General features: G+C 38.0%; 1 protein-coding gene across 1 annotated transcript in view; it reads left to right on the plus strand.

The window, feature by feature from the left end:
* Positions 1-27,615, plus strand: part of TREH (trehalase) — a 92,186-nt gene that overhangs the window by 7,261 nt on the left and 57,310 nt on the right. Inside the window, exon 2 of the mRNA XM_053690054.1 lies at positions 20,155-20,255. Within this exon, the coding sequence (XP_053546029.1) occupies positions 20,155-20,255 (101 nt within the window). The remainder of the gene's footprint in view (positions 1-20,154; positions 20,256-27,615) is intronic.

A 27,615-nucleotide genomic window follows, 5' to 3' on the forward strand; every position in this document is an offset into this window, starting at 1 on the left:
AACTGGACAAAAAGATAGCCCTCTAGAAAGTACTGAATTGTGTGCAGAATTAAGTATATGGTCCGATAGATTAATGATTCTCAATTGTTCATCTTTATCTTGGAGAAGGGACTGAGTTCCCTCCTCCTTGTGGATTGTCTGACAGGACCTGTGAATTTGCGTTTGTTCCCTCTGGAGTTGTGAGATATTGTTTGATTGGTCTGCGTGATGGAGGGATTCACTTTCTGAGGAGCATTGGATAAAAAAGAGGAGGAAATAGTTGCAGATTGTACCGTGCTATATGTTTTAGGTCTCACTATAGGGGTGTAATTGGCATTATCTGTCGGCTCATTAACAATACTGATATCAGTGTCATTGTCAGAAATGTCAGATTTGCTTTCAGCGCCACTTTCGGCTTGTTGAACCAGATACCTGTTATCTCTACGCCTAAATGTTGTATTATTGCGCCAGCGATAGACTTTTTGACTTTGAAAATCTTCAATATCTCTTTGTAATTTCTGTTTTTTAGTAACTATGAGTTCTAACTCAAGTTTATCCAGTTCTTTCTGATATTTATCATACTTAGTTTTATATTCAATTTTATCATTGAATTTGGATAATTGGGTATTGTACTCTTCAATTTCAGTATCTAGTTTTGTTAGCTCTAATTTGTCATATTTGATTAATATTTGGATAAGCTTTAATGAGCACTCAGATAGTGCAGTTTCCCACTGTTTGACTAGATCTTCATTGTTAAGGGTGAAAGCCGGAAAAACCTTCATCCTTAGACCCCTTGGAATTATATTTTTTTCAGCGTATTTTTCAAAGAAATGCCAATTCCACCACCTTTTAGATTGTTTGTGCAGTTTTTGGTGTAGTTTGCACAGTAGATTATTCAGTTCCTCATCATTTATGGGTATATTTTCTCTAGTTTTGACATTAAAGATTGAATTTAGCTCTTGTAATCTTTTCTGGTGGCGATTAGCCATATCATTTTGGATATCCATGATCTTTTTAAATTAGTGTTCAGGAATACCCCCTGAATAGGCTAGACCCAGGGATAGCCCCTAGGTATATTCTCCCAAAATAAACTTGTTAGGGTTACACAGTAGGTAGGGGGAGCAGAGTTTATATTAAACAGGTAATTCTATTGAATTATTTTCCCTGTAATAGGGTGTTAAATTATATAGTTATAGTATTCCTGTGTAGTAAGAATTAAACCTGTCGCTGATGCCTAAACTGAGAGCAAATAACAACTAGAACCTAATTGTATGAGAGTATACAACTTAGTAAAAAAAGAGAGAGGCTCAGCGAAAATAATAATAAGTAAACTCTGCAACTCTGATGTGGATATAAAGAGGATATTATTCCATACCATTCATACTAATAATCTTTAATGAGAAAAAACTAGGAATAATCATTCATACAAAAGCTTAAGATAGATTAAAAACACTTAAACCAAGGGGTAAAATAACGTATTTGTGCAAATAATATTGATAACTTTTCTAGTTCAGTCCGAATTGATGGTCTAACATAATGCACCTACTAACATATTATACTAAGCAGACTAATGAATTTGATCCTGCTTATAACTGATGGTATATTCTGCAATATAACATTCTATATCTGACTTTAACAACACAAACATTTGGAAATAAAGGGTACCATCACCTCGCTTTACCACCAGATTATCTCTACCTACCATTATTACTCATGCTGTGAAAGCTAGGGGTTAATATGAGCATTTAGTAATGGCAATTGATTATACATATAATACTGATTATATAAAACATCTTGACACAACATGAATTTAAGAACATTTCTTGATCCCACTTTTTGCCTTTCATAAATCAGCTCGATGTGCTTATGGTTATAAGGAATATTACTAAGAAGCATAGATATAATATATCGGTAGTCTGTGTCCTATCATATATTTTACTGCACTATAAAGCATTTGATTGCGGATAGGCTGAAGATAATAAATCATATTCACTTTAGTCTTTTTCTTTCGATAGACAATAATATTTGTGCTGTCAATACTATTTTTGACACATATGTTTGTAAACATGATCAGCCAATCAATTCCATAACACGACAAGTTGTCATTTTATAAACACACCCTCTTATGATGTTAGTACTCAAGTCCGCTTTGGATTCATTGAGGGATTTCTATGATCACGCTTGACACCTCACGCCCACAGTCACGTCATGTATCAGGTGTATTACTTACCTACATATGACTACGTCACTGCATGACAGATCTTTGAACCAATAGTAAGGCATCATTATTCCACATGGCTCCTATCACGTTCTGAGGGGGGACTTATGGAGCCTCAAATAACGTACACTAGCAGTGGCCCGCACCCCCTCTGAGGAAGCATTTTTTTGTGAAACCCGCATCAGGGGTCCTAGGAGCAGCTTCGGCTCTCCTTGTTTCTTTTAACTTGCTTACCAAGGTCATGTTAAATTGATAGATTTATCTTTGTCAATCTCAGCCCAGCAGTTATTAAATACATTAATATAGAAGTAATTTTAATTTAGCCCTCGGATTGTAAGGGCTTAGTTTACTTGTTACCATATTCTGCTGGCTGACGATAATACTATATTATTTGCACAAATACGTTATCATTACCCCTTGGTTTAAGTGTTTTTAATCTAACTTAAGCTTTTGTATGAATGATTATTCCTAGTTTTTTCTCATTAAAGATTATTAGTATGAATGGTATGGAATAATATCCTCTTTATATCCACATCAGAGTTGCAGAGTTTACTTATTATTATTTTCGCTGAGCCTCTCTCTTTTTTAATAAGTTGTATACTCTCGTACAATTAGGTTCTAGTTGTTATTTGCTCTCAGTTTAGGCATCAGTGACAGGTTTAATTCTTACTACACAGGAATACTATAACTATATAATTTAACACCCTATTACAGGGAAAATAATTCAATAGATTTACCGGTTTAATATAAACTCTGCTCCCCTACCTACTGTGTAACCCTAACCGGAAGGAGGAGGTACCTGTATGTTTTTTCACTGTATTTATACACGGTTTGTGTGTATGTTTTGTGTTCTGAAGAAGGGGAGTTGCATTCCCCGAAATGTCAATAAATTGTACTATTTGGTTTGAAGAAATCCTGGTTTGTTGCTGATATATATATATATATATATAAATTGGGCTGCAGGAACCCTAATTTTTTAAAAATATTCTCCCTGTTTTACTTTTTGTAGCATGCATCGGTTATTTTGATCGCGTTAAGGTTAGGATAGTGTATTTCAGTTTCTTTCTGAATATAGTGCACTGTACAGTAGTTTTCGCAAGCATTATTATTGAACACACAACGGCTTGTCTGCGCACCTCGCATGCTATTGCATGCCGGTTTATTTTGTGCACGCGTGTATGTAGTGTGGTCTATTTAGTACACTCATCTGACATGCACATGTCAGCTTTTTAGTGCGCTTCTGTTTTGTGTGCAAAGTTTATTTAATTAATATACCTAGTCTATTTGTGCATTTGCCTGTTTGTGCAGCAGTACTTGGTTCATGCTTATCAGTCTTTCTTCTCTGCGCTGTAGTATTTGTTCGGATTAGCGCTTATTTCTCCTTCCCCGCTGTTTGGTGGATATTTAAGGCTCCTTTGCTTACTTTGGCCTTATCTGGTAGAAGAGGTAAGATTTTCACTACTGCCAAGAGCTGCTTATTTGGGTGTAAGCTTCTATACTTATGTTTTCCTGCCTATATTCCTTAGCTTGGATTATTTTCTACAATGTATTTTTCTGTAGTTTTAATTTTTGGACAGTTTTTTGTCATAATGGAGCATACTATTTCTATCCCCAATACTTTAAAGGTTAGGTTGAAGCTAGGTCCACCGAACATGTTCCTGCTAATATTAAGTGTTTTTTACAAGCTTGTTGATATTATGCCCCCTACTCATATTTGCAATTCTTGTATGAATCATTTAATGCATTCTAATCAGACGAAGGCTGCTTTTGCTTCTAAAGGTATATGTCCTCCCTCTGTTTGTTCTATACAGGGGAGTTTTTCAGATTTCGGTCTAGGATTTAAAATTGTTGTACACTCTACTGTGTCTGAAATGTTGGTGGCTATGCCACTTCAAAGTATGAGTAAAACGTCAGTTTCTGATAATCCCTCCTCTAATGTATCTGATTTAAATGGATCTAAGTCTGTTAAGCTGCATGTTTTAGACCCTGGTCTTTGACCGCTGCTTCATAACTGCTGTTTCTGGTGAACCTGCTGGCTCGCCAGAAACACGGGGCATCAAGCTCCATACGGAGCGTGATAAATATGCCCCACAGAATCATCCTCTATTCTGCTTGAACATCTTCATTCTCTTTTAAGAGAAGTTTTATGTACCTTAGTGGTTCAGGATCCTAAGGTTTCTGAGGATAATTCTATTAAGCAATTGGATTTAATTTTTAAACCTACTGTTATAAAACAACTGAGGTTTTCCCAGTTCCTGATGCTATCTCTGAAATATTCTCTAAAGAATGGTCTAAGCTTGAAATCTCTTTTAATTCATCTTTAAAATTTAAAAAAGATGTTTCCTTTACCTGCTATTAACATTGAGCATTAGGAAATTATCCCTAAGGTTGTTGGCTATTTCTGCTCTGGCTGAATGTATTACTATTCCTTTGGAGGATAGTACTTCTTTCAAATACCCTATGGATAGGAAGTTAGAGATTTTTTTTATAGGAATGCTTTTCAGCAAGCAGGTTTCCTTTTTAGGAAATTAGTATCGCTTGAGTTGCTGCAGCCTCTACTCTGAGCAGTTTGCAGATGAACTTGCTACTGAGAAGTTTCTGAATCAATTAAGTCTTTTAACGTCAGCAAATGCTTTTATTTTTGACACTGTTGTTGACATTAAGATTAATGCCAAAAATATGTAATTAGCAGTCCTTACCAGGAGGACCTTGTGGTTGCAATTATGGTCAACGGACATCGTTTCTAAGTCCCGTGTTTTTATAAGGGTACTTGGAATGCTCTTATCTGTAATAATTTTCGTGGTTCCTTACCTGGACACTATCTTGGTAAATGCATCATCTTTTCATTTAGCAGTATCTCACACTGACAGCCTCTTGTTGTTTCATCAAGAGAATGGTTGAAAAATTTATTTTCCAGAGAGTTCTCTTTTTCCTTATTTTAGGTGTCATAATAGACTCACTGACAGATCAAAGGAGACTGAATTTACTTTCAGCTTGTTCAAATCCTCTGTCCTTTTTCCCTCTGTATCTCTTTGTATGGAGGTGTTAGGTCTGATGATAGCAACATCAGATGCTATTCTGTTCAGTTTCATGCGAGACCTCTCCAGCTGCTTTGTCAGTGGTACAGGGATTATACTCTGCTTTCTCTAAAAATACAACAGTATTGTTCTACTTAAATATGTGTTCTTATATACAAATGTGCCGCTACAGGCTGTCGTTGGTAATCTTCAAAAAATGTGCCCAGGTCTGCTGCTCTTTAAAGTGAAAGTCAATCCTAGCATTTTACAAACGCTAGGATTTTCTATTGAAACAAATAAAGGGGATTTTCTTTAATGAAGTATAAGATACTTCATGTAGAAATCTCCTTTATTTGTTTAAATCAATCACCGTTCTTAGCTGCTACAGCAGCCCATGGCTAAAAATTTGTTTTGCTAAGAGGTGACATTTTCTCCTCTTAGCCAATAGCCGTGCAGGAAATCCGGCTCCCATGGGTGACAAGCCGGAATTACCGCACGGCTATTGGCTAAGAGGTGAAAATGTGACCTCTTTGCAAAAAAAATGTTTTAGCTGTGGGCTGCTGTAGCAGCTAAGAACGGTGATCGATTGAAACAAATAAAGGAGCTTTCTACATGAAGTGTCTTATACTTCATGAATGAAAGTCCCCTTTATTTGTTTCAATAGTCAATCCTAGTGTTTGTAAAATGATAAGTTTTACTTTCACTTTAAGTTCCTTCATCAAACTAATGTAATACAAAACAAAAGAAGGTGCTCCAATGGCACAATATCTCTGATAACCAGTGATGTTCAGACCAACATTCCACATACAAAGGAGAGGTACTCACAATTGTAGCACACTAAACAATAGTAATCACTTGGAGGAACTGCATTATGCCTAAATAAATAGTTGTGTAGGAAGAGACGTAGATAACAAAAGGCAGTTTCCAGACATATAAGGACTCATGCTGAAGATACTGTGCTGTGAGCCGGGAGATTCAGGTTCATGTCCATTAGGCATGGTTTTGAGACTTATGCTCATCAGCTACATTACGTCAACATTAAAGAAAAGCTTATGTAGCCCCTTTACGTCCTCTGTACACACATCATCGTTCTTTGTAAATCTTATCATTAGATTGCGCAAGTGATTTGCATACGCAGAATTCATGAGAGATGAGATTACCTTGTAAAACTGTTTGTCACCAAGGACAATCATCTTCTCTCGATTACTTCTGTAGGTCAAAGTAAAGTTTTACTTCAGTCTTGTAATTACTATCTGCAGATAAATCTCACAGGCAGTAAGGAGCTCCCTATCTAGTAAATGAGTCTTCCCAAGAGATACCAACACCCTAAAAGATGCCTTGACACTGTAGGTAGCAACGCTCTACGGTTCAGCTGCCTCAGGTCCTCCCTGATCTTATTATTGTTTGTTACTCTTTGGTGCTGCCTCCAGCTTTTAGGAGTTGTGCTCACCTTAGTAAACAAATGCTACTGTTTGAAGTGCCTTATTTGCTGACCTGTATATGCTTAGATTGTGCAAGTAAATATGTTTATATCAGCTTTTATTTTGCTCCAGCATGCACTGATCTTTGTAATACAAATCTGACATTTTGTATGATCAGCTTAGGTTTGTATGATGAATGATGATGCCACTTCTCCTTCCTGCACTCCCACATTTTCTCTGTTTTCTCTGGGTTTCTTGTTTCTTATGAGCTTCTAGGTATAATCTTAACACCTTCCAGTTTTCCTATTAGATTAAGTAGCCCATGGTATTTGCTAAAAAGTGTGTGCATAATACGCAGTATTTCAGGTTAGAAGTGGATGCGCTAGGGGGGTGTAGGCCTCTTTCTTGGAAACCTCCTCCTGAGTCGCCAAAGATAGATTATTAAAAAGATGTGTGTGAGAGGACGCTAATAAGTTTAAACACCAAATAATTGGACTTGTGTCGATAAATCCCTTTTAAGATAATGTTATATATAACATTGTCTATCAAATGTAATAGAAAACTATAACAGGTCTGTGCCTTTAAATCTGGATTCTATGTCGCAAAAATGTTGCAAATTGCTAAATAGCTGCTATAATGTCGGATATAAGGACTGAAAATATAAAAACTACTCTAAAACACAGATAAACATATATTTATTATATCGAAAATTTAAAAAGCTAATGTGCAAATGATGTCACAGATTAAAACATATATAAATATATACGATCCTAAAAAAACAGAGCATAAAACTTCAGGGACGTCTCCCTTCAAAATATATTTGCATGCAATTCTTATCTGGTTTAGGTATTAGTCTTTTGAAATACCACCTTATACTTGATAATGAATAAAAGTTCCTTAGAAAACATTCTTTTAGAAGATCTTATTGTCCAGAATGTTGGGGAATGTTATATTATAAAATGTTATACTTGGGAGAATCAACAGAGCTGTCAATAACACAATACCTTCGGGTTGTTCGTTAAATTGACTCACCACCGGGAGTATCACCTGATACAATGAAGGCTCTTACTGTTTACCACGGCGAGTATCACCTCCCAAATCTTCTGTGTACTGTTCCTCGGCATGTGCGTATAGCAGTCAACTTCCGTGTATATCACGTGACTTTTCGATTGGTCATTTGCTGACGTCTCTGTGTTACAATCTTGGACACTGTTTTTTAGGATCGTATAAATTTATATATGTTTTAATCTGTAACCTCATTTGCACGTTAGCTTTTTAGATCTTCAATATATTAAATACATGTTTATCTGTGTTTTGGAGTAGTGTCTATATTTTCAGCCCTTATATCCAATATTATAGCAGCTATTTAGCAATTTGCAACATTTTTGCGACATAGAATCCAGATTTAAAGGCAAGGACCTGTTATAGTTTTCTATTACATTTGATAGACGATGTTATATATAACATTAGCTTAAAAGGGATTTATCGACACAAATCTTTTCATTATACGCAGTACACATAAGGGATTAAAGGCTCTATTGCTTTTGTGGCTGAACAATTAACTGAATTAATAACTTGCAGCAAAACACACGACGCAGAAAGTTGGGTTAAGTCTGCAAGGTCACTTTTATTATAAAATGGCAAACATCATATAACTCTTAAACCTTAAAGTAACCAACCTGGCGGCAAGTGGGCCCTAGTACTAAAAATCCCTGCAAAGCTGGTCTGGACCTAGGCTAATTCACATGGTGCAGCCTAGCTACCATGACTGAAATGGAACAAAGATATTCAATTGAGCTCTTCGGCCCACTGCTTTCCTGGAGGAGCACCCCCAGGCTCAGAGCTGGGGACGTCACTCCCTCGTCAATGGTCATCACTCACATATTCTGTTAATAGCCTGAGCCCAGACTGCCCACCACAAGAGACCCATAGGGAACTCAAACAACTAGTAATAATGCCCTTTTAATATTATTCAAAAACAAATGAACACCATCAGGGCGATAAAAACTCTTGTTCCCACCAATTATGTTGCTGTGTTGAATGACAAACCCTGAAACAGCCCTGACAGCCTAACTTAGCTCTCTTTAAAAAAAAAATTGTGCACACCAAACGCAGATTTATGGCACACTGTGTCTCCACTATAACCTTGGAACAATGTTGGGCCATCCAATCACTATACCAGGCAACCACGCACACACCCACTTAAGGTCAGCTATTATGATCTGAATTAAGTCCAAGGCTGGGACCGAAACCCAAATCATTGCCCCCCAAATGAAGAACAATCAAATTTGGCTTGCCTCACCGTCTATAGATTTCTTGAAGCAACAAGAGGAGATTGGCTCAGCAAAGACCCCTGCAGCCTAACCAGTGCACATAAGCTCTGAAAGGGATTGTCAATGCCCATTAAATGAATGAATGAGCCACCATTCAGATCCTGGTAGGACTATGGCTGGAGTCTACAAAACTGTTAGAACTAGAACAACATCAACTAAAGCCCTTCAAAGGGTCAACCAAGAAACCACAAGTGACTGGACTGCCTTACACACAACTCACTCAGATGCTAAAGTATGCACATACAATGCCCCAAGGCTTTAACTTGTTCAGCAAACCACCCCAATTCAGCCACAGTTGTAGCTGCGCCCATACAAAACAAGTGAGGGGCAATTGTAGTTGGATCTACGCCATTCTTCTTTGCTGCCCAGCTAAGAACCCTGCAAAACTGATACCTAGATAAAGCAGTAGTGTCTTGGTGTATCAAAAACTGATCCGGAGTGCTCTCATGCATCCTGAGATAATCAGACAAAACCACTACCGGGCAAATAGCGCTATCTTTCTCAGCTTGCAAAGTCAATCGGCTGCCCCGTGACTCCTGGTCTATCCTAGAATGAGGAATATACAGCAAGTCTGCACCATCCACTACCCTCACATGCTCAAGCTGCACACCCTAACCAGACACAACTTTCGCAAGTGCTTCAAACTCTCTTTTTCCTCTTCCTCCACAAAGCAGGAAGGGAATTTTGCTCAGGCCAAGTCCGTCTGGAGACCCAACCAGGCTTGGAACAAGGGTAAGCAACCCAAGAAGCCCGCTGCTACTACCAAGACAGCATGAAGGGGCGGCCTCCGATCCGGGACCGGATCTAGTAGGGGGCAGATTTTCTCTCTTTGCCCAGGCTTGGGCAAGAGATGTTCAGGACCCCTGGGCACTGGAGATTGTGACCCACGGGTATCAACTGGAATTCAAAAGTTTTCTCCCAAGAGGGAGATTTCTTCTTTCACGATTGTCTGTAGACCAGATAAAAAGAGAGGCGTTCTTACGTTGTGTAAAAGACCTCTCTACAATGGGGGTAATTCATCCCGTTCCAAGACTGGAACAGGGGCAGGGGTTTAACTCAAATCTTTTTGTGGTTCCCAAAAAAGAGGGAACTTTCAGACCCATTTTAGATCTCAAGAGTCTAAACAAGTTTCTCAGAGTCCCGTCGTTCAAGATGGAGACTATTCGAACAATCTTACCAATGATCCAGGAGGGTCAATATATGACTACCGTGGACTTGAAGGATGCATACCTTCATATTCCTATTCACAAGGATCCTGGACAAACATTTTCAGTTCGTGGCTCTTCCCTTCAGGTTGGCCACTGCACCCAGAATCTTCACAAAGGGTTCTAGGGTCCCTTCTGGCGGTTCTCGCAGTGGTGCCTTATCTGCACGATATCTTGATTCAGGCGTCGACTTATCATCTAACAAAGTCTCACACAGACACAGTGTTGTCCTTTCTGAGAACTCACGGTTGGAAGGTGAATCTAGAAAAGAGTTCACTAATTCCACAGACAAAGGAACCCTGATAGATTCTGTAGCAATGAAGATTTTTCTGACGGAGGTCAGAAAGTAAAAAATTCTAAATACTTGTCGAGCCCTTCAGTCCAATCCTCGGCCATCAGTGGCTCAGTGTATGGAGGTAATTGGATTGATGGTGGCGGCAATGGACATCATTCCATTTGCTCAGTTTCATTTCAGACCACTGCAACTGTGCATGCTCGAACAGTGGAATGGGGACTATATAAATTTATCTCCTCTGATAAATCTGGACCAAGAGACCAGAAACTCTCTTCTTTTGTGGTTGTCGCTGGATCATTTGTCCCAGGGGACGTGTTTCCGCAGACCCTCGTGGGTGATTGTGACAACGGATGCCAGTCTACTGGGCTGGGGTGCAGTCTGGAATTCCCTGAAGGCTCAGGGTGTATGGACTCAGCTAGAGTCTCTGCTCCCAATCAATATTCTGGAATTGAGAGCAATATTCAATGCGCTTCAGGCGTGGCCTCAGTTGACTTCAGCCAAATTCATCAGATTCCAGTCGGACAACATCACGACTGTGGCTTACATCAATCATCAGGGGGGAACAAGGAGTTCCTTAGCGATGATAGAAATATCCAAGATAATTCGGTGGGCAGAGACCCACTCTTGTTATCTGTCAGTAATTTACATCTCAGGAGTGGACAACTGGGAAGCGGATTATTTAAGCCGTCAGGCTTTTCATCCGGGGGAGTGGGAACTCCATTCGGATGCATTTGCCTCTCTGATTCTTTGATGGGGCAAACTGGAGTTGGATCTGATGGCGTCTCAACAGAATGCCAAGCTCCCAAGATACAGCTCCAGGTCGAGAGATCCTCACGCCGAACTAATAGATGCCTTGGCAATGCCTTGGATGTTCAACCTGGCTTATGTGTTTCCACCGTTTCCTCTTCTGCCCTGGGTGATTGCTCGGATCAAACAGGAGAGAGCTTCAGTAATTCTAATCGCGCCTGCATGGCCACGCAGGACTTGGTATGCAGATCTAGTGGACATGTCCTCTCTGCCTCCGTGGAAACTTCCAGTGAGACAGGACCTTCTCATTCAAGGTCCTTTCCATCATCCAAATCTAATTTCTCTGCAGCTGACTACTTGGAGATTGAACGCTTGATTTTATCTAAGCGGGGTTTCTCTGATGCGGTCATTGATACGTTGATTCAGGCACGTAAGCCTGTCACTAGAAAGATTTATCATAAGATATGGCGTAAATATCTTTTTTGGTGTGAATCCAAAGGTTACTCATGGAGTAAAGTTAGGATTCCTAGGATTCTGTCTTTTCTCCAAGAAGGATTGGAGAAAGGGTTATCAGCAAGTTCCTTAAAGAGACAGATTTCTGCCTTGTCAATTTTGCTTCACAAACGTTTGGCTGATGCTCCAGAAGTTCAGTCTTTTTTTCAGGCTCTAACCAGAATTTAGCCTGTATTTAGACCAATTGCTCAACTTGGAGTTTGAATTTAGTTCTTAGTGTTCTTCAAGGGGTTCCGTTTGAACCCATGCATTCCATAGATATTAAGTTGTTATCTTGGAAAGTTTTATTTTTGGTTGCTATTTCTTCTGCTCGAAGAGTTTCAGAGCTTTCAGCGTTACAATGTGACTCGCCTTATCTTATCTTCCATTCTGATAAGGTGGTTTTTACGTACCAAACCTGGGTTCCTCCCTAAGGTTGTTTCAAATAAAAATATAAATCAGGAAATTGTTGTTCCTTCTTTATGTCCTAATCCTTCTTCTAAGAAGGAGTGTCTGTTGTATAACTTAGACATGGTCCGTGCCCTGAAGTTTTACTTGCAGGCAACTAAGGATTTCCGTCAATCATCTTCATTATTCATTGTTTATTCTGGAAAGCGTAGGGGTCAGAAAGCTACAGCTATCTCTCTTTGTTTTTGGCTGAAGAGTATCATCCATCTGGCGTATGAGACTGCTAGACAGCAGCCTCCTGAAAGAATTACGGCTCATTCTACTAGGGCTGTGGCTTCCTCATGGGCATTTAAAAATGATGCTTCTGCCACTTGGTCGTCTCTTCACACTTTTTCCAAATTTTCCAAATTTGATACTTTTGCTTCTTCTGAGGCTGGTTTTGGGAGAAAGGTTCTTCAAGCAGTGGTGCCTTCCGTTTAGGTTCCTGTCTTGTTCCCTCCCTTTCATCTGTGTCCTGTAGCTTTGGTATTGTATCCCACAAGTAAGGATGAAATCCGTGGACTCGTTATATCTTGTAGAAGAAAAGTAAATTTATGCTTACCTGATAAATTAATTTCTTCTACAATATGACAAGTCCACGGCCCACCCTGTTATTTTAAGACAGATTTGGGTTATTTTTATTTTTGCACCTTTATCTTTTCCTTTCTCTTCCTAACTTCGGTCAAATGACTGGGGGTGGAGAGGAGGGAGGAGCTATATATACAGCTCTGCTGTGGTGCTCTTTGCCACTTCCTGTTAGCAGGAGGTTAATATCCCACAAGTAAGGATGAAATCCGTGGACTCGTCGTATCATAGAAGAAATCAATTTATCAGGTAAGCATAAATTTCCTTTTTTCACAGTTAGACAGTACTAGCTTTTGTGTATCATATAGATAAGTGTGCTCACTCCCATGGAGTTATTTAGGAGTCTGCACTGATTGGCTAAACTGCATGTCTGTCAAAAGCAGTGAGATAAGGGGGCAGTCTGCAGAGACTTAGATACAAGGTAATCACAAAGGTATAACATATATTAATATAACTGTGTTGGTTATGCAAAACTGGGGAAGGGGTAATAAAGGGAATATCTAAAAAAAAATTTAAACAATAAAAATTCTGGTGTACACTGTCCCTTTAACCCCTTAACGACCAGCACCATACCCTGTACAACGCCGAGATCTTGCTCAAAATTGTGGGGCACTGCAGAAATAGAGTTGCAGAGTTACCGATGCAGAGAGGGCCACTCTTTGGCCCCCTCTGCATCAGACAGCGGTGGGACCGATCGTTGGTGGGTGGAAGTGTAAGGAGGGAGGCGGGTGGGCGGGACCGCTACACCACGCTACAGGGGAAACAAAAAAAAACTTAAAGCTGCGTGATTGAGGGGGAAGGAGGGAGGTGGGGCAATGAAGGGGGATAATATTTCGGATAATTTAAGGAAAAAGGATCTGGGATTGGGAGGGGGGTTTGGGTAATGGGGGGGCAGCTAAACTACAGAAAAATGGGTATTATATATATATATATATATATATATATATATATATATTATTTTTACTTAAGATGGGGGTGACCTTTGGGGGGTGGGGAGGGAAGAGAGCTGTTTGAGAGGGGTCAGGGGGTGGGATGTGTCAGGTGGGAGACTGATCTCTACACTAAAGCTAAAATAAACACCCTACAAGTTTCCTAATTAACCCCTTCACTGCTGGGCATAATACAAGTGTGGTGCGCAGCGGCAATTAGCGGCCTTCTAATTACCTAAAAGCAATGGCAAAGCCATATACTGTATGTCTGCTATATCTGAACAAAGGGGATCCCGGAGAAGCATTTACAACAATTTCTGCTATGATTGCACAAGCTGTTTGTAAATCATTTCAGTGAGAAACTTAAAAGTAAACAATTTTTTTTGTTTGATCGCATTTGGTGGTGAAATGGTGGCATGAAATATACCAAAATGGGCCTAGATCAATACTTTGGGTTGTCGGAAGCCCGATTCCTCTCAGAGTACAGCGAATGTCAGAGGGACGTGAAGGGAGTATCACTTTTTGAATACGATGATTTCCCTAACGGGGGTCTATTTCATGGGTTCTCTATCGGTCATAGAGATTTATCTCCTACCTCCCTTTTCAGATCGACGATATACTCTCAATTTACCATTACCTCTACTGATAACTGTTTTAGTACTGGTTTGGATATCTGCTATATGTGCATGGGTGTCTTTTGGTAAGTGTGTTTTTTATTACTTAAGACACCTCAGCTATGGTTTGGCACTTTATGCATTTATATAAAGTTCTAAATATATGTATTGTACTTATATTTGCCATGAGTCAGGTTCATGTATTTCCTTCTGCAGACTGTCAGTTTCATATTTGGGTAATATAAACATCTTTTAAAGAAATTTTTTTCTTACCTGGGGTTTAGTCTTTTTTCAATTGACTACTTTTTGCAAATTGCGGGCGGCATTAGGCCCGCGGGTGCGTCAAATGCTAAACTGTATTGCGTCATTCTTGGCACGAAAATATTTTTGGCGAAAATATTTTTGGCGTGGAAAAATACATCTATGACGCAACTTCGTCATTTCTGGCGTCATACTTTTCACACGGTTGCGTCATTAGTGACGCGAGTGTGTTATTTCCAGTTATTTTTTGGCGCCAAAAAGTTTACGTTACGTTGTGCGTCATTCTTGGCGCCAAACTTTTTCATTATTTCAATACCCCATTGATGTTTGCCTCTTGATTTTTTCTCTATCAGAGGCCTATGCTATTTGCTTTTTTTCCCATTCCTGAAACTGTCATATAAGGAAATAGATAATTTTGCTTTTTATGTTGTTTTTTCTCTTACATTTTGCAAGATGTGTCTATCTGATCCTGCCTCAGAAGTTTCTGCTGGAACATTGCTGCCTGACATCGGTCCTACCAAAGCTAAGTCCATTTGTTGTAAAATTGTTGAAATTATTTCGCCGAATGTCATTTGTAATAGTTGTCATGATAAACTTTTACATGCAGTTAGTGTATCTGTTAGTAATAGCACATTGCCAGTTGTAGTTCCTTCAACTTCTAATGTGCATGATATACCTGTAATTTTAAAGAATTTGTTTCTGATTCTATTCTGAAGGCTTTGTCTACATTTCCACTTTCTAATAAACGTAAAAGGTCTTTTAAAACTTTTCATTTAGTTGATGAAATTTCAAATGACCAACCACATAATTTATCCTCTTCTGATGAGGATCTATCTGATACAGAAGATCCTTCCTCAGATATTGACACTGACAAATCTACTTATTTATTTAAAATAGAGTATATGCGTTCTTTATTAAAAGAAGTGTTAATTATTTTGGATATTGAGGTAACCAGTCCTATTGACGTTCAGTCTAATAAACGTTTAAATGCTGTTTTTAAACCTCCTGTGGTTTCTCCAGGGGTTTTTCCTATTCCTGATTCTGATATGATTTCTAGGGAATGGAATTAGCCAGGTACATCTTTTATTCCTTCTTCAAGGTTAAAAAAATTGTATCCTTTACCAGCAAAATCTATAGAGTTTTGGGAAAAAATCCCCAAAGTTGATGGGGCTATTTCTACTCTTGCTAAACGTACCACTATTACTGTAGTACTTCCTTTAAGGATCCTTTAGATAGGAAGCTTGAATCTTATCTAAGGAAGGCCTATTTATATTCAGGTCATCTTCTCAGACCTGCAATTTCTTTGGCTGATGTTGCGGCTGCATCAACCTTCTGGTTGGAGAATTTAGCGCAACAGGAATTGGATTCTGACTTATCTAGCATTATTCGCCTATTGCAATATGCTAATCATTTTATTTATGATGCAATTTTTGATATTATCAAAATTGATGTTAGATCCATGTCTTTAGCTATTTTAGCTAGAAGAGCTTTGTGGCTTAAATCTTGGAATGCTGATATGACATCTAAATCTAGATTACTATCTCTTTCTTTCCAAGGTAATAATTTATTTGATTCTCAGTCGGATTCTATTATTTCAACTGTCACTGGGGAAGGGAGCTTTTCTGCCTCAGGATTAAAAACCTAAGGGTAAATCTAAGGCTTCTAACCTTTTCGTTCCTTTCGTCAGAATAAGGAACAAAAACTCAATCTTCCCCCCAAGGAGTCTGCTTCCAATTGGAAGCCTTCCTCAAATTGGAATAAATCCAAGCCATTTAGGAAACCAAAGTCGGCCCCTAAGTCCGCATGAAGATGCGGTCCTCATTCCAGCTCAGCTGGTAGGGGGCAGATTAAGGTTTTTTTTAAGGATATTTGGATAAAATCTGTCCAAAATCAATGGATTCAGAGCTTTGTCTCTCAAGGGTATAGAATAGGATTCAGAGTAAGACCTCCTGTGAGAAGATTTTTTCTCTCACGTATCCCAGTAAATCCAGTAAAAGCTCAGGCTTTCCTGAAGTGTGTTTCAGACCTGGAGTCTTCAGGGGTAATCATGCCAGTTCCTCCTCAGGAACAAGGTTTGGGGTTTTATTCAAATCTATTCATTATATCAAAGAAGGAAAATTTATTCAAACCAGTTCTGGATCTGAAAATTTTGAATTGTTATGTAAGAGTACCAACTTTCAAGATGGTGACTATAAGGGCTATTCTGCCTTTTGTTCAGCAAGGACATTATATGTCCACAATAGACTTGCAGGATGCATACCTTCATATTCAGATTCATCCAGAACATTATCAGTTTCTGAGATTCTCTTTTCTAAACAAGCATTACCAATTTGTTGCTCTTCCATTTGGCCTAGCAACAGCTCCAAGAATCTTTTTCAAAGGTTCTGGGTGCCCTACTCTTTGTAATCAGAGAACAGGGTATTGCGGTGTTTCCTTATTTGGACGATATCTTGGTACTAGCTCAGTCTTTGCGTACTGCAGAATCTCACACAAATCAACTAGTGGTGTTTCTTTGGAAACATGGTTGGAGGATCAATCTACCAAAAGTTTCTTGATTCCTCAGACAAGGGTCACCTTTTTAGGCTTCCAGATAGATTCAGTGTCCATGACTCTGTCTCTAACAGACAAGAGACGTTTTAAATTGGTTGCAGCATGCCGGCACCTTGAGTCTCAGTCATTCCCTTCAGTGGCTATGTGCATGGAAGTTTTAGGTCTCATGGCTGCAGCATCGGACGCGATCCCCTTTGCTCATTTTCACATGAGACCTCTACAGCTTTGTATGCTGAATCAATGTTCGACACTCTCTGACATGGTGGATAGATCACCATTGTTTAGTTCAAGGGGCTTCTTTTGTTCGGCCAACCTGGACTGTGATCACATCAGATGCAAGTCTTTCAGGTTGGGGAGCTGTTTGGGGATCTCTGACAGCACAAGGGGTTTGGAAATCTCAAGAGGCGAGATTACCAATAAATATTTTAGAACTCCGTGCAATTCTCAGAGCTCTTCAGTTTTGGCCTCTGCTAAGAGAGAACCGTTCATTTTATTTTCAGACAATATCACAACAGTGGCATATGTCAATCATCAGGGTGGGACTCACAGTCCCCAAGCTATGAAAGAAGTATCTTGGATACTTGTTTGGGCGGAATCCAGCTCTTGTCTAATCTCTGCGGTGCATATCCCAGGCGTAGACAATTGGGAGGCGGATTATCTCAGCCACCAGACTTTACATCCAGGGGAGTGGTCTCTCCATCCAGATGTGTTTTCTCAGATTGTTCCTTTGTGGGGTTTTCCAGGGAGAGATCTCATGGCCTCTCATCTAAACAAGAAACTTCCCAGATACCTGTCCAGGTTCAGGGATGTTCAGGCGGAAGCAGTGGATGCGCTGACATTTCCTTGGTGTTATCCTGCTTACATTTCTCGCCTCTAGTTCTCCTTCCAAGAGTGATCTTCAAAATCATCATGGAACAATCATTTGTGTTGCTGGTGGCTCCAGCATGGCCACACAGGTTTTGGTATGCGGATCTGGTTCGGATGTCCAGTTGCCTGCCTTGGCCACTTCCGTTCGGCCAGACCTACTATCTCAAGGTCTGTTTTTCCATCAGGATCTCAAATCATTAAATTTGAAGGTATGGAAATTGAACGCTTAGTACTAAGTCATAGAGGTTTTTCTGATTCAGTGATTAATACTATGTTACAAGCTTGTAAATCTGTTTCTAGAAAGATTTATTATAGAGTTTGGAAGACTTACATTTCATGGTGTTCTTCTCATAAATTCTCCTGGCATTCTTTTAGAATTCCTAGAATTTTACAGTTTTTTCAGGACGGTTTGGATAAGGGTTTGTCTGCAAGTTCCTTACAGGACAAATCTCCGCTCTTTCTGTTTTATTTCACAGAAAGATTGCTATACTTCCTGATATACACTGTTTTGTACAGGCTTTAGTTCTTATTCAGCCTGTTATTTAATCAATTTCTCCTTCTTGGAGTCTTAATTTGGTTCTGATGGCTTTACAGGTTCTTTCATTTGAATCTATGCATTTTTTTGGACATTAAACTGCTTTCTTGGAAAGTGTTGTTCCTTTTGGCCATCTCTTCTGCTAAGAAGAGTTTCTGAGTTGTTTGCTCTTTCTTGTGAGTCTCCTTTTCTGATTTTTTCATCAGGATAAGGCAGTTTTGCGGACTTCTTTTTAATTTTTACCTAAGGTTGTGAATTCTAACAACATTAGTAGAGAAATTGTTGTCCCTTTCTTGTGTCCTAATCCTAAGAATTCTTTGGAAAGTTCCTTACATTCTTTGGATGTGGTAAGAGCTTTGAAATATTATGTGGAAACTACTAAAGATTTCAGGAAGACTTCCAGTCTATTTGTTTTATTTTCTGGTCCTAGGAAAGGTCAGAAGGCTTCTGTTATTTCCTTGGCTTCTTGGTTGAAACTTTTGATTCATCAAGCTTATTTGGAGTCGGGTCAGGCCCCGCCTCAGAGAATTACAGCTCATTCTACTAGATCAGTCTCCACTACGTGAGCCTTTAAGAATGAAGCTTCAGTTGATCAGATTTGCAAAGCGGCAACTTGGTCCTCTTTGCATACATTACTAAATTCTACCGTTTTGATTTATTTGCTTCTTCGGAAGCAGTTTTTGGTAGAAAAGTTCTTCAGGCAGCTGTTTCAGTTTGATTCTTCTGCTTTTGATTTAAGTTTTTTTCTTTCCATGAAATAAACTTATATTTTTGGGTTGTGGATTAATTTTTTTCAGCAGATTATGGCTGTTTTTATTTTATTCCCTCCCTCTCTAGTGACTCTTGAGTGGAGATCCACATCTTGGGTATTGATATCCCATATGTCACTAGCTCATGGACTCTTGCCAATTACATGAAAGAAAACATAATTTATGTAAGAACTTACCTGATAAATTAATTTCTTTCATATTGGCAAGAGTCCATGAGGCCCACCCTTTTTATGGTGGTTATGATTTTTTATATAAAGCACAATTATTTCCAAATTTCCTTTGATGCTTTCTACTTCTTTCTTTATCACCCCACTGCTTGGCTATTCGTTAAACTGAATTGTGGGTGTGGTGAGGGGTGTATTTATAGGCATTTTGAGGTTTTGGAAACTTTGCCCCTCCTTGTAGGATTGTATATCCCATATGTCACTAGCTCATGGACTCTTGCCAATATGAAAGAAATTAATTTATCAGGTAAGTTCTTACATAAATTATGGTTTTTTTTCGTTTATGATTCAGATAGAGCATGCAGTTTTAAGCAACTGTCTAATGTACTCCTATTATCAATTTCTCTTCATTCTCTTGGTATCTTTATGTGAAGAATCAGGAAAGAAAGCTTAGGATTCGGACCATTTTTTGTTCAGAACCCTGGATAGCACTTGCTGATTGGTGGCTACATTTATAATGGAAGTTACATTTTGACTTTAGTGTCCCTTTAAGCACTGAATTTTCATATGTTTTCTGAATTTGGGTACACACATAAGTCATGATTCAACTGAGCATTTTAACTTCATGGCCACTTATTCTGGAGTCTATCTGTGTTAGTAATTTAAAGACATTTATTTTACACCAGATGTCTTAATTTTACCCATTAATCTATCTCCCTCTACAGTGACATTTATTGTAAGGGTGACCTGCTCCATCAAGTTCAGCTCGCAAAGCTTTTTAATGATGACAAACACTTTGTCGACATGGATCTCCGAAACTCATCAGGTTAGTAGAGGGACAGAGATGTCCTAGCACCTTTATGGTCACCCTAACTACAGGTTATTTATACAATTCTCTTGTGTAGCTATACAATCAATATATGTGAATAAAATTCTACCTGACTGACAATCAACGATACTGAACCCAAATTTTTTCTTTCGTAATTTAGATAGAGCAGGCAATTTTAAGCAACTTTCTAATTTACTCCTAGTATATTTTTTTTCTTTGTTCTCTTGGTATCTACAATTAGCCACCAATCAGAAAGCACTACCCAGGTGCTGAAGCAAAGATGGGCCGGCTTGTAAGCTTACATTCTCCTGCTTTTTCAAATAAAGATACCAAGAGAATTTAGAACATTTGAAAATAGGAGTAAATTAGAAATTTGCCTAAAATTGCATGCTCTATCCGAATCATTCAGTATCCCTTTAATTGTTTGCTAACAGCTACTTTAACTTTATTTGCTAATTGAAATATGTACTTTCTTTCATGTAATTAGCAAGAGTCCATGAGCTAGTGACGTATGGGATATACATTACTACCAGGAGGGGCAAAGTTTCCCAAACCTCAAAATGCCTATAAATACACCCCTCACCACACCCACAAATCAGTTTTACAAACTTTGCCTCCCGTGGAGGTGGTGAAGTAAGTTTGTGCTAGATTCTATGTTGATATGCGCTCCGCAGCAGGTTGGAGCCCGGTTTTCCTCTCAGCGTGCAGTGAATGTCAGAGGGATGTGAAGAGAGTATTGCCTATTTGAATTCAATGATCTCCTTCTACGGGGTCTATTTCATAGGTTCTCTGTTATCGGTCGTAGAGATTCATCTCTTACCTCCCTTTTCAGATCGACGATATACTCTTATATACCATTACCTCTACTGATTCTCGTTTCAGTACTGGTTTGGCTTTTTACTACATGTAGATGAGTGTCCTGGGGTAAGTAAGTCTTATTTTTGTGACACTCTAACCTATGGTTGGGCGCTTTTATATAAAGTTCTAAATATTTGTGTTTAAACATTTATTTGCCTTGATTCAGGATGTTCAATATTCCTTATTTCAGACAGTCAGTTTCATTATTTGGGATAATGCATTTGAATAATCAATTTTTTTCTTACCTTAAAATTTGACTTTTTTCCCTGTGGGCTGTTAGGCTCGCGGGGGCTGAAAATGCTTCATTTTATTGCGTCATTCTTGGCGCTGACTTTTTTGGCGCAAAAAATTTTCTAAGTTATTTCCGGCGTTGTACTTGTCACCGGAAGTTGCGTCATTTTTGACGTTTTTGCGCCAAAAGTGTCGGCGTTACCGGATGTGGCGTCATTTTTGGCGCTAAAAGCATTTAGGAGCCAAATAATGTGGGCGTCTTTTTTTGGCGCTAAAAAATATGGGCATCATTATTGTCTCCACATTATTTAAGTCTCAATGTTTATTGCTTCTGGTTGCTAGAAGCTTGTTCATTGGCATTTTTTTCCCATTCCTGAAACTGTCATTTAAGGAATTTGATCAATTTTGCTTTATATGTTGTTTTTTCTATTACATATTGCAAGATGTCTCAGATTGACCCTGGATCAAAAGCTACTTCTGGAAAAACGCTTAACTGAGTTCAGTTCTACCAAAGCTAAGTTCATTTATTTTAAATGTTATAAATGTTTATCTTTAGCTATGGTTTGTAATAAGTTATTATGATATACTTTTACATGCAGAATCCATTAGTATTTATGCTTTATTGCCATTCTTACATCTTATGTACAAGAAATATTTAGAAGATTTATAAGAAATATTTTTCTGATTCTATTTTAAAGGCTTTGTCTGACTTCGTGCCTTCTAATAAATTTTTTAGGTCTCTTTCACTTCTTTTTTAATTATTGAAGTTTCAAATGACCAACAACATACTGTTTTATCCTTCTCTGATGATGTTTTTTCTCTTTCAGAATTTTCTTCATCAGATTGACACTAACAAATCTACTTTTTTATTATTTTTTTATTAAAGTACATTTGTTCTTTGTTGAAAAGGTGTTGATTATTTTGGATATTAAGGTAACTAGTTCTTTAAGACTAGCTGACACTATTTCTGCTTATTTATTCTTCTGTGTTTTCAGAAGTTTTCTTTCCAATTCCTCATACTAGGGAATGGAATAGGCTGAGAATTTTCTTTTATTCCTTCTTCAAAGGTTTTAAACTATATTCTTTGCCAGCAGTTAAATTTAATTTGGAGGGTTCTCCAATTTATTGGGGCTATCTCTACTCCTACTAATTATGCTATTGTTTCTATAGCAAAATAGTATTTATTTTCCTTTAGATGGTTGTATCTTATTTATGGAAAATTATTTAGTTTCAGGTACTTTTCTTGGTCCTGTGATTTATTTGGATGTTGCAATTGCTTCATTTTTGTTCTGTTTACTTTAAGATCAAGTATCAGATTATGATTTATTTTAGCATTCTTAAGGGACAACATTTACTAGACTAGGTGCTGTTGCATTTGTCTTGTTGTTTTGCATTTATTGATTATGCAAGTCCACTGTATTGACTGTTCCTTTAACTGGTCTATCATGCTAATAATTTCATTTGTGTCTTCATTTTATTGAATATTTTCGCAAATGAGGGTTAATCTATGTCTTTAGCTATTTTAGCTAGAAGAATTTTGTGATTTAAAAAAATAAATTAAAAAATCCATATTTCTTTTGTTCTAAGATAATCAATTATTTGTTTTATAATTGGTTTCAATTCTTAACTGTTACTCTGGGCTTCAAGATTGAGTTCTAAGACTAAAACTTTAAGCTTATACTAGTTTGGTTGTTCTTATTAAGGAACGAATTCCTGAATTCTTTCCCAAGTAACATGTTTATAATTGGAAATTTTTCAGTTCAAAATCAGCTCCCTAATATTGCGATGTACGTGCCGTATTCCAGCTTGGCTGGCAAGGGGCAGGTTGAGACTTCTTTGAAATTTATTTGGTTCTATTCAGTCCAAATTTCTTTGATTTTATTCCAGTAAGGCTAACACTCTCTTTAAGTGTGTTTGGGTCCTATATATTTTGGGTTCTGTTGAAGCATGGCTGGGCACCCATGGGGTTCAAGCGCTGCTCAGACCTGGAATCTTCTGGGGTATTTCTTCCAGTTCCATTTTTAGGAAATGGGTTTTGGAGTTTTATTCAAACTATTCTGCCTTTTTTTGGTCAGTGATAGCATTATTTGTTTTCATTAGATACAATAAATGCATATTATCATTTTTCTGTTTTCATTCAGATTATTTTCTGAGGATGCGGAATCTCATATGATTCACTTGCTCTTCAGGACATAGTTAGAGGTTCTTTTTTTCAAAAGCTCTTGATTCCTCACACAAGGGTCACCTTTTTTAGGTTTCCAGATAGTTTGTGTCACTGTCTTTGTCTCTATCAGACAAGGGACAATTTTATTGTGTTCCGTTTGTCGGTACCTTTAGTCTCTATTATTTCCTTCAGTTGCTATATATGCATAGAAGTTTTAGGTCTTATGGCCACAGCATTGGATTTAATTCCCTTTGCTAATTTTCAATAGAAAGTACCTTTTCCAGTCTTTTATGCTGAATTATGGTGCAGGGATTCTAGGATTTCACATTTTAAATCTTCGAATCCTAATATTTATCTCTTGATTTGATGGTTAAGATCACCATCATTTAGTTCTACAGGTCTCTTCGTTTCTTTCAACCTGGACCATGATCTCTGCAGATGCGAGTCTTTTTGGTTGGGAGGCTGTTTGAGGATCTCTGTCAGCACAAGGGGTTTGGAAATCTCAGGAGGCGAGATCACCATTTGATATTTTAGAACTCCGTGTTTTCTCAGAATTTTTCAGTTAGTTTCTTTTTGAAGAAGAGACGTTTAATGTTTTTCAAACAATATCACTACTATGGTGTATGTCAATCATCAGAGTAGGACTATCAGTCCTTAGGTTGTGACAGAAGTGTCTCGGATATCAGCTTGGGCTAAATCCAGCTCTTATCTAAATTCTGTGTTTTTTTCCCAGGTATAGATATTTGGGAAGCGGATTATCTCTGTTAATCCAGCTTTTCCTCCGGGAGAATGGTCTCTCTTACCCAGATATGTTTTTCATCTCATCTGAATAAAGAACTTCCCAGGGGCCTATTAAGGTCCGGGAATCTTCAGGCGGAAGTAGTGTATGCATTGACATTTCTTTGGAATTATCTTTTTGCCTATTTCTTTCCGCCTTTAGTTCTTCTTCCAAAATTCTTATGGAGTATTTGTTTGTTATGCTGGTAGTTCCAGCATGGCCTCTCAGGTTTTGGTATACGAATCTCATTCAGATGGCCAGTTGCAACGTTGGACACCTCCGTTTAAACCAGACCTTTTCTTTCTCAAGGCCATTTTTTTCCATCAGGATCTCAAATCATTAAATTTGAAGGGATGGAGATTGAACGCTTGGTTTTTAGTCATAGAGGTTTTTATGACTCATTGATTAATACTATGTTTCAGGCTCATAAAACTGTCTCTAGAAAGATTTATATTGAGTCTGGAAGACCTACTTTTTTGGCATTCTTTTAAAATTCATAGAATTCTATTATTTTTTCAGGTTGGTTTGGATACGATTTTGTCTTCAGTTCTTTGTTAAGGACAAATCTCTACTCTTTCTGTTCTTTTTATTACAGAAAAGATTGCTAATCATCCTGATATTCATTGTGTTGTGCAGGCTTTGGTCCATATCATGCCTGTCATTAATTCAATCTCTCCTCTTTGGAGTCTCAATTTGGTACTGAGGGCTTTACAGGCTCCTCCGTTTGAAACTATGTATTTTCTGAACATTAAATTACTTTCTTGGAAAAGTATTGTTCCTTTTGGTTATTTATTCTACTAGAAGAGTTTTTGAGTTATCTGCTCTTTCTTTGTGATTATCCTTTTCTGATTTTTTATCAGGATAAGGCAGTGTTACTTCCTGATATTTATCACTTTTTTCAGGTTTTGATTCGTATCAAATCTGTCATTAAGCCAATTTCTTCTCCTTGGAGTCTTAATTGGGTTCTGAAGGTTTTTCAGGTTCTTCTATTTTGAGCATATGCTTGCTCTGGACATTCATTACTTTCATGGAAAGTATTGTTCTTTTTGGACATCTCTTCAGCTAGAACAGTTTTTGAATTATCTGCTCTTTCTTGTGAGTCTCCTTTTCTGATTTTTCATCAGGATAAGGCGGTGTTGCGAACTTCTTTTAAATTTTTACCTAAGGTTGTGAATTCTAACAACATTAGTAGAGAAATTGTGGTTCCTTCATTTTGTCCTAATCCTAAGAATTCTAAGGAAAGATCGTTGCATTCTTTGGATGTAGTTAGAGCTTTGAAATATTATGTTGAAGCTACTAAAGATTTCCGAAAGACTTCTAGTCTATTTGTTATCTTTTCCGGTTCTAGGAAAGGTCAGAAGGCCTCTGCCATTTCTTTGGCGTCTTGGTTAAAGTCTTTGATTCATCATGCTTATGTCGAGTCGGGTAAAACTCCGCCTCAAAGGATTACAGCTCATTCTACTAGGTCAGTTTCTACTTCCTGGGCGTTTAGGAATGAAGCTTCGGTTGATCAGATTTGCAAAGCAGCAACTTGGTCTTCTTTGCATACTTTTACTAAATTCTACCATTTTGATGTGTTTTCTTCTTCTGAAGCAGTTTTTTGTAGAAAAGTACTTCAGGCAGCTGTTTTCAGTTTGATTCTTCTGCTTATAATTTCAGTTTTTTTCATTATAAGATTTAAACTTTGTTTTGGGTGTGGATTATTTTCAGCGGAATTGGCTGTCTTTATTTTATCCCTCCCTCTCTAGTGACTCTTGCGTGGAAGATCCACATCTTGGGTATTCATTATCCCATACGTCACTAGCTCATGGACTCTTGCTAATTACATGAAAGAAAACATAATTTATGTAAGAACTTACCTGATAAATTCATTTCTTTCATATTAGCAAGAGTCCATGAGGCCCACCCTTTTTTGTGGTGGTTATGATTTTTTTGTATAAAGCACAATTATTCCAATTCCTTATTTTTTTATGCTTTCGCACTTTTTTCTTATCACCCCACTTCTTGGCTATGCGTTAAACTGATTTGTGGGTGTGGTGAGGGGTGTATTTATAGGCATTTTGAGGTTTGGGAAACTTTGCCCCTCCTGGTAGGAATGTATATCCCATACGTCACTAGCTCATGGACTCTTGCTAATATGAAAGAGATGAATTTATCAGGTAAGTTCTTACATAAATTATGTTTTTGCACCCACAAATGTTGATCCGTATGCAATTTGTCTTTATGTATATTATATTGTATACCATTTGAGCTGTGATTTTAAGTAAGATTTTTAAATACTAATGTTATGGCATCGCATGAGATATCATACTAAAAGACATCTGCCTCCCTTGGGTGCTGAGCCTTATGCGGAGGTGGGCTCCTTCTATGTGGGTGTATACCTCTAATGAGAACTGTAACATTTGTGGCAAATAACATGCTGACTTATATATTATATTGCATACCTTTTTAGCTGTGATTTTAAGTAAGATTTTTAAATACTAATGTCAGGGAATGCCAGGAGCAGCCATACTTAATGGTATCTGTCTCCCTTTCCAGTGCGCTGGGCTGTCATGCAGATGTCTTCTCCTTTGCATAACCAACAATGTTATATTAATATGGTTTATAACCTTTAAACATCTAAATGTCTGCCTGTTTCTAAGCCTTTATACACTGCCTATTATCTCAGTGCATTTTTATAGCTTTTTACAGCCAGACAGTGCTAATTCATGTTTGTCATATAGATAACACTGTGCTCCCTCCTGTGGAGTTTCCATGAGTCAGCAATAATTGTCCAAAATACAAGTCTATAAATATCCCTGAGATAAGGGGGCAGTCTGCAGAGGCTTAGATACAAGGCAATCACAGAGGTAAAAAGTATATTAAAATAATGTTGGTTGCGTGAAATTGGGGAATGGGTAAAAAAGGGATTATCTATCATTTAAACAATAAAAATGTTGGAGTAGAAAGCCCATTTAAAAATAAGCAGGCCCCTCATATATTTGGTGCTCTCAACCTTTGGTAACTTCTGCTCCTATCCTTTCTGCTCTGTCTTACTGTCATTACCTTAATATGTCCTGCAGGACTTTTTCTACTGTTGTGCCCTTTAGCCCATTATCGGCTTACTGTCTGTTGTCTGCTATGGTGATCGCAAGTCATTATTTACTCATGCAGTTAGGTTACCCATTATGTACTATTGTGTCTCCCAGTCTGGCAATTACTTAGTTTTGTCTGTTTGACTAGATCTGTGTCAGCCGCCACTTCCTTAGCTTTATCCTTATCATTTTCTTCTTACTACTATTCTCTGACCTTTCTATATACTTTTTTGTATACCACTGGCATATATC

The sequence above is a fragment of the Bombina bombina genome, chromosome 8 (assembly GCF_027579735.1).
Source record: "Bombina bombina isolate aBomBom1 chromosome 8, aBomBom1.pri, whole genome shotgun sequence".
In the NCBI taxonomy this organism is placed as follows: domain Eukaryota; kingdom Metazoa; phylum Chordata; class Amphibia; order Anura; family Bombinatoridae; genus Bombina; species Bombina bombina.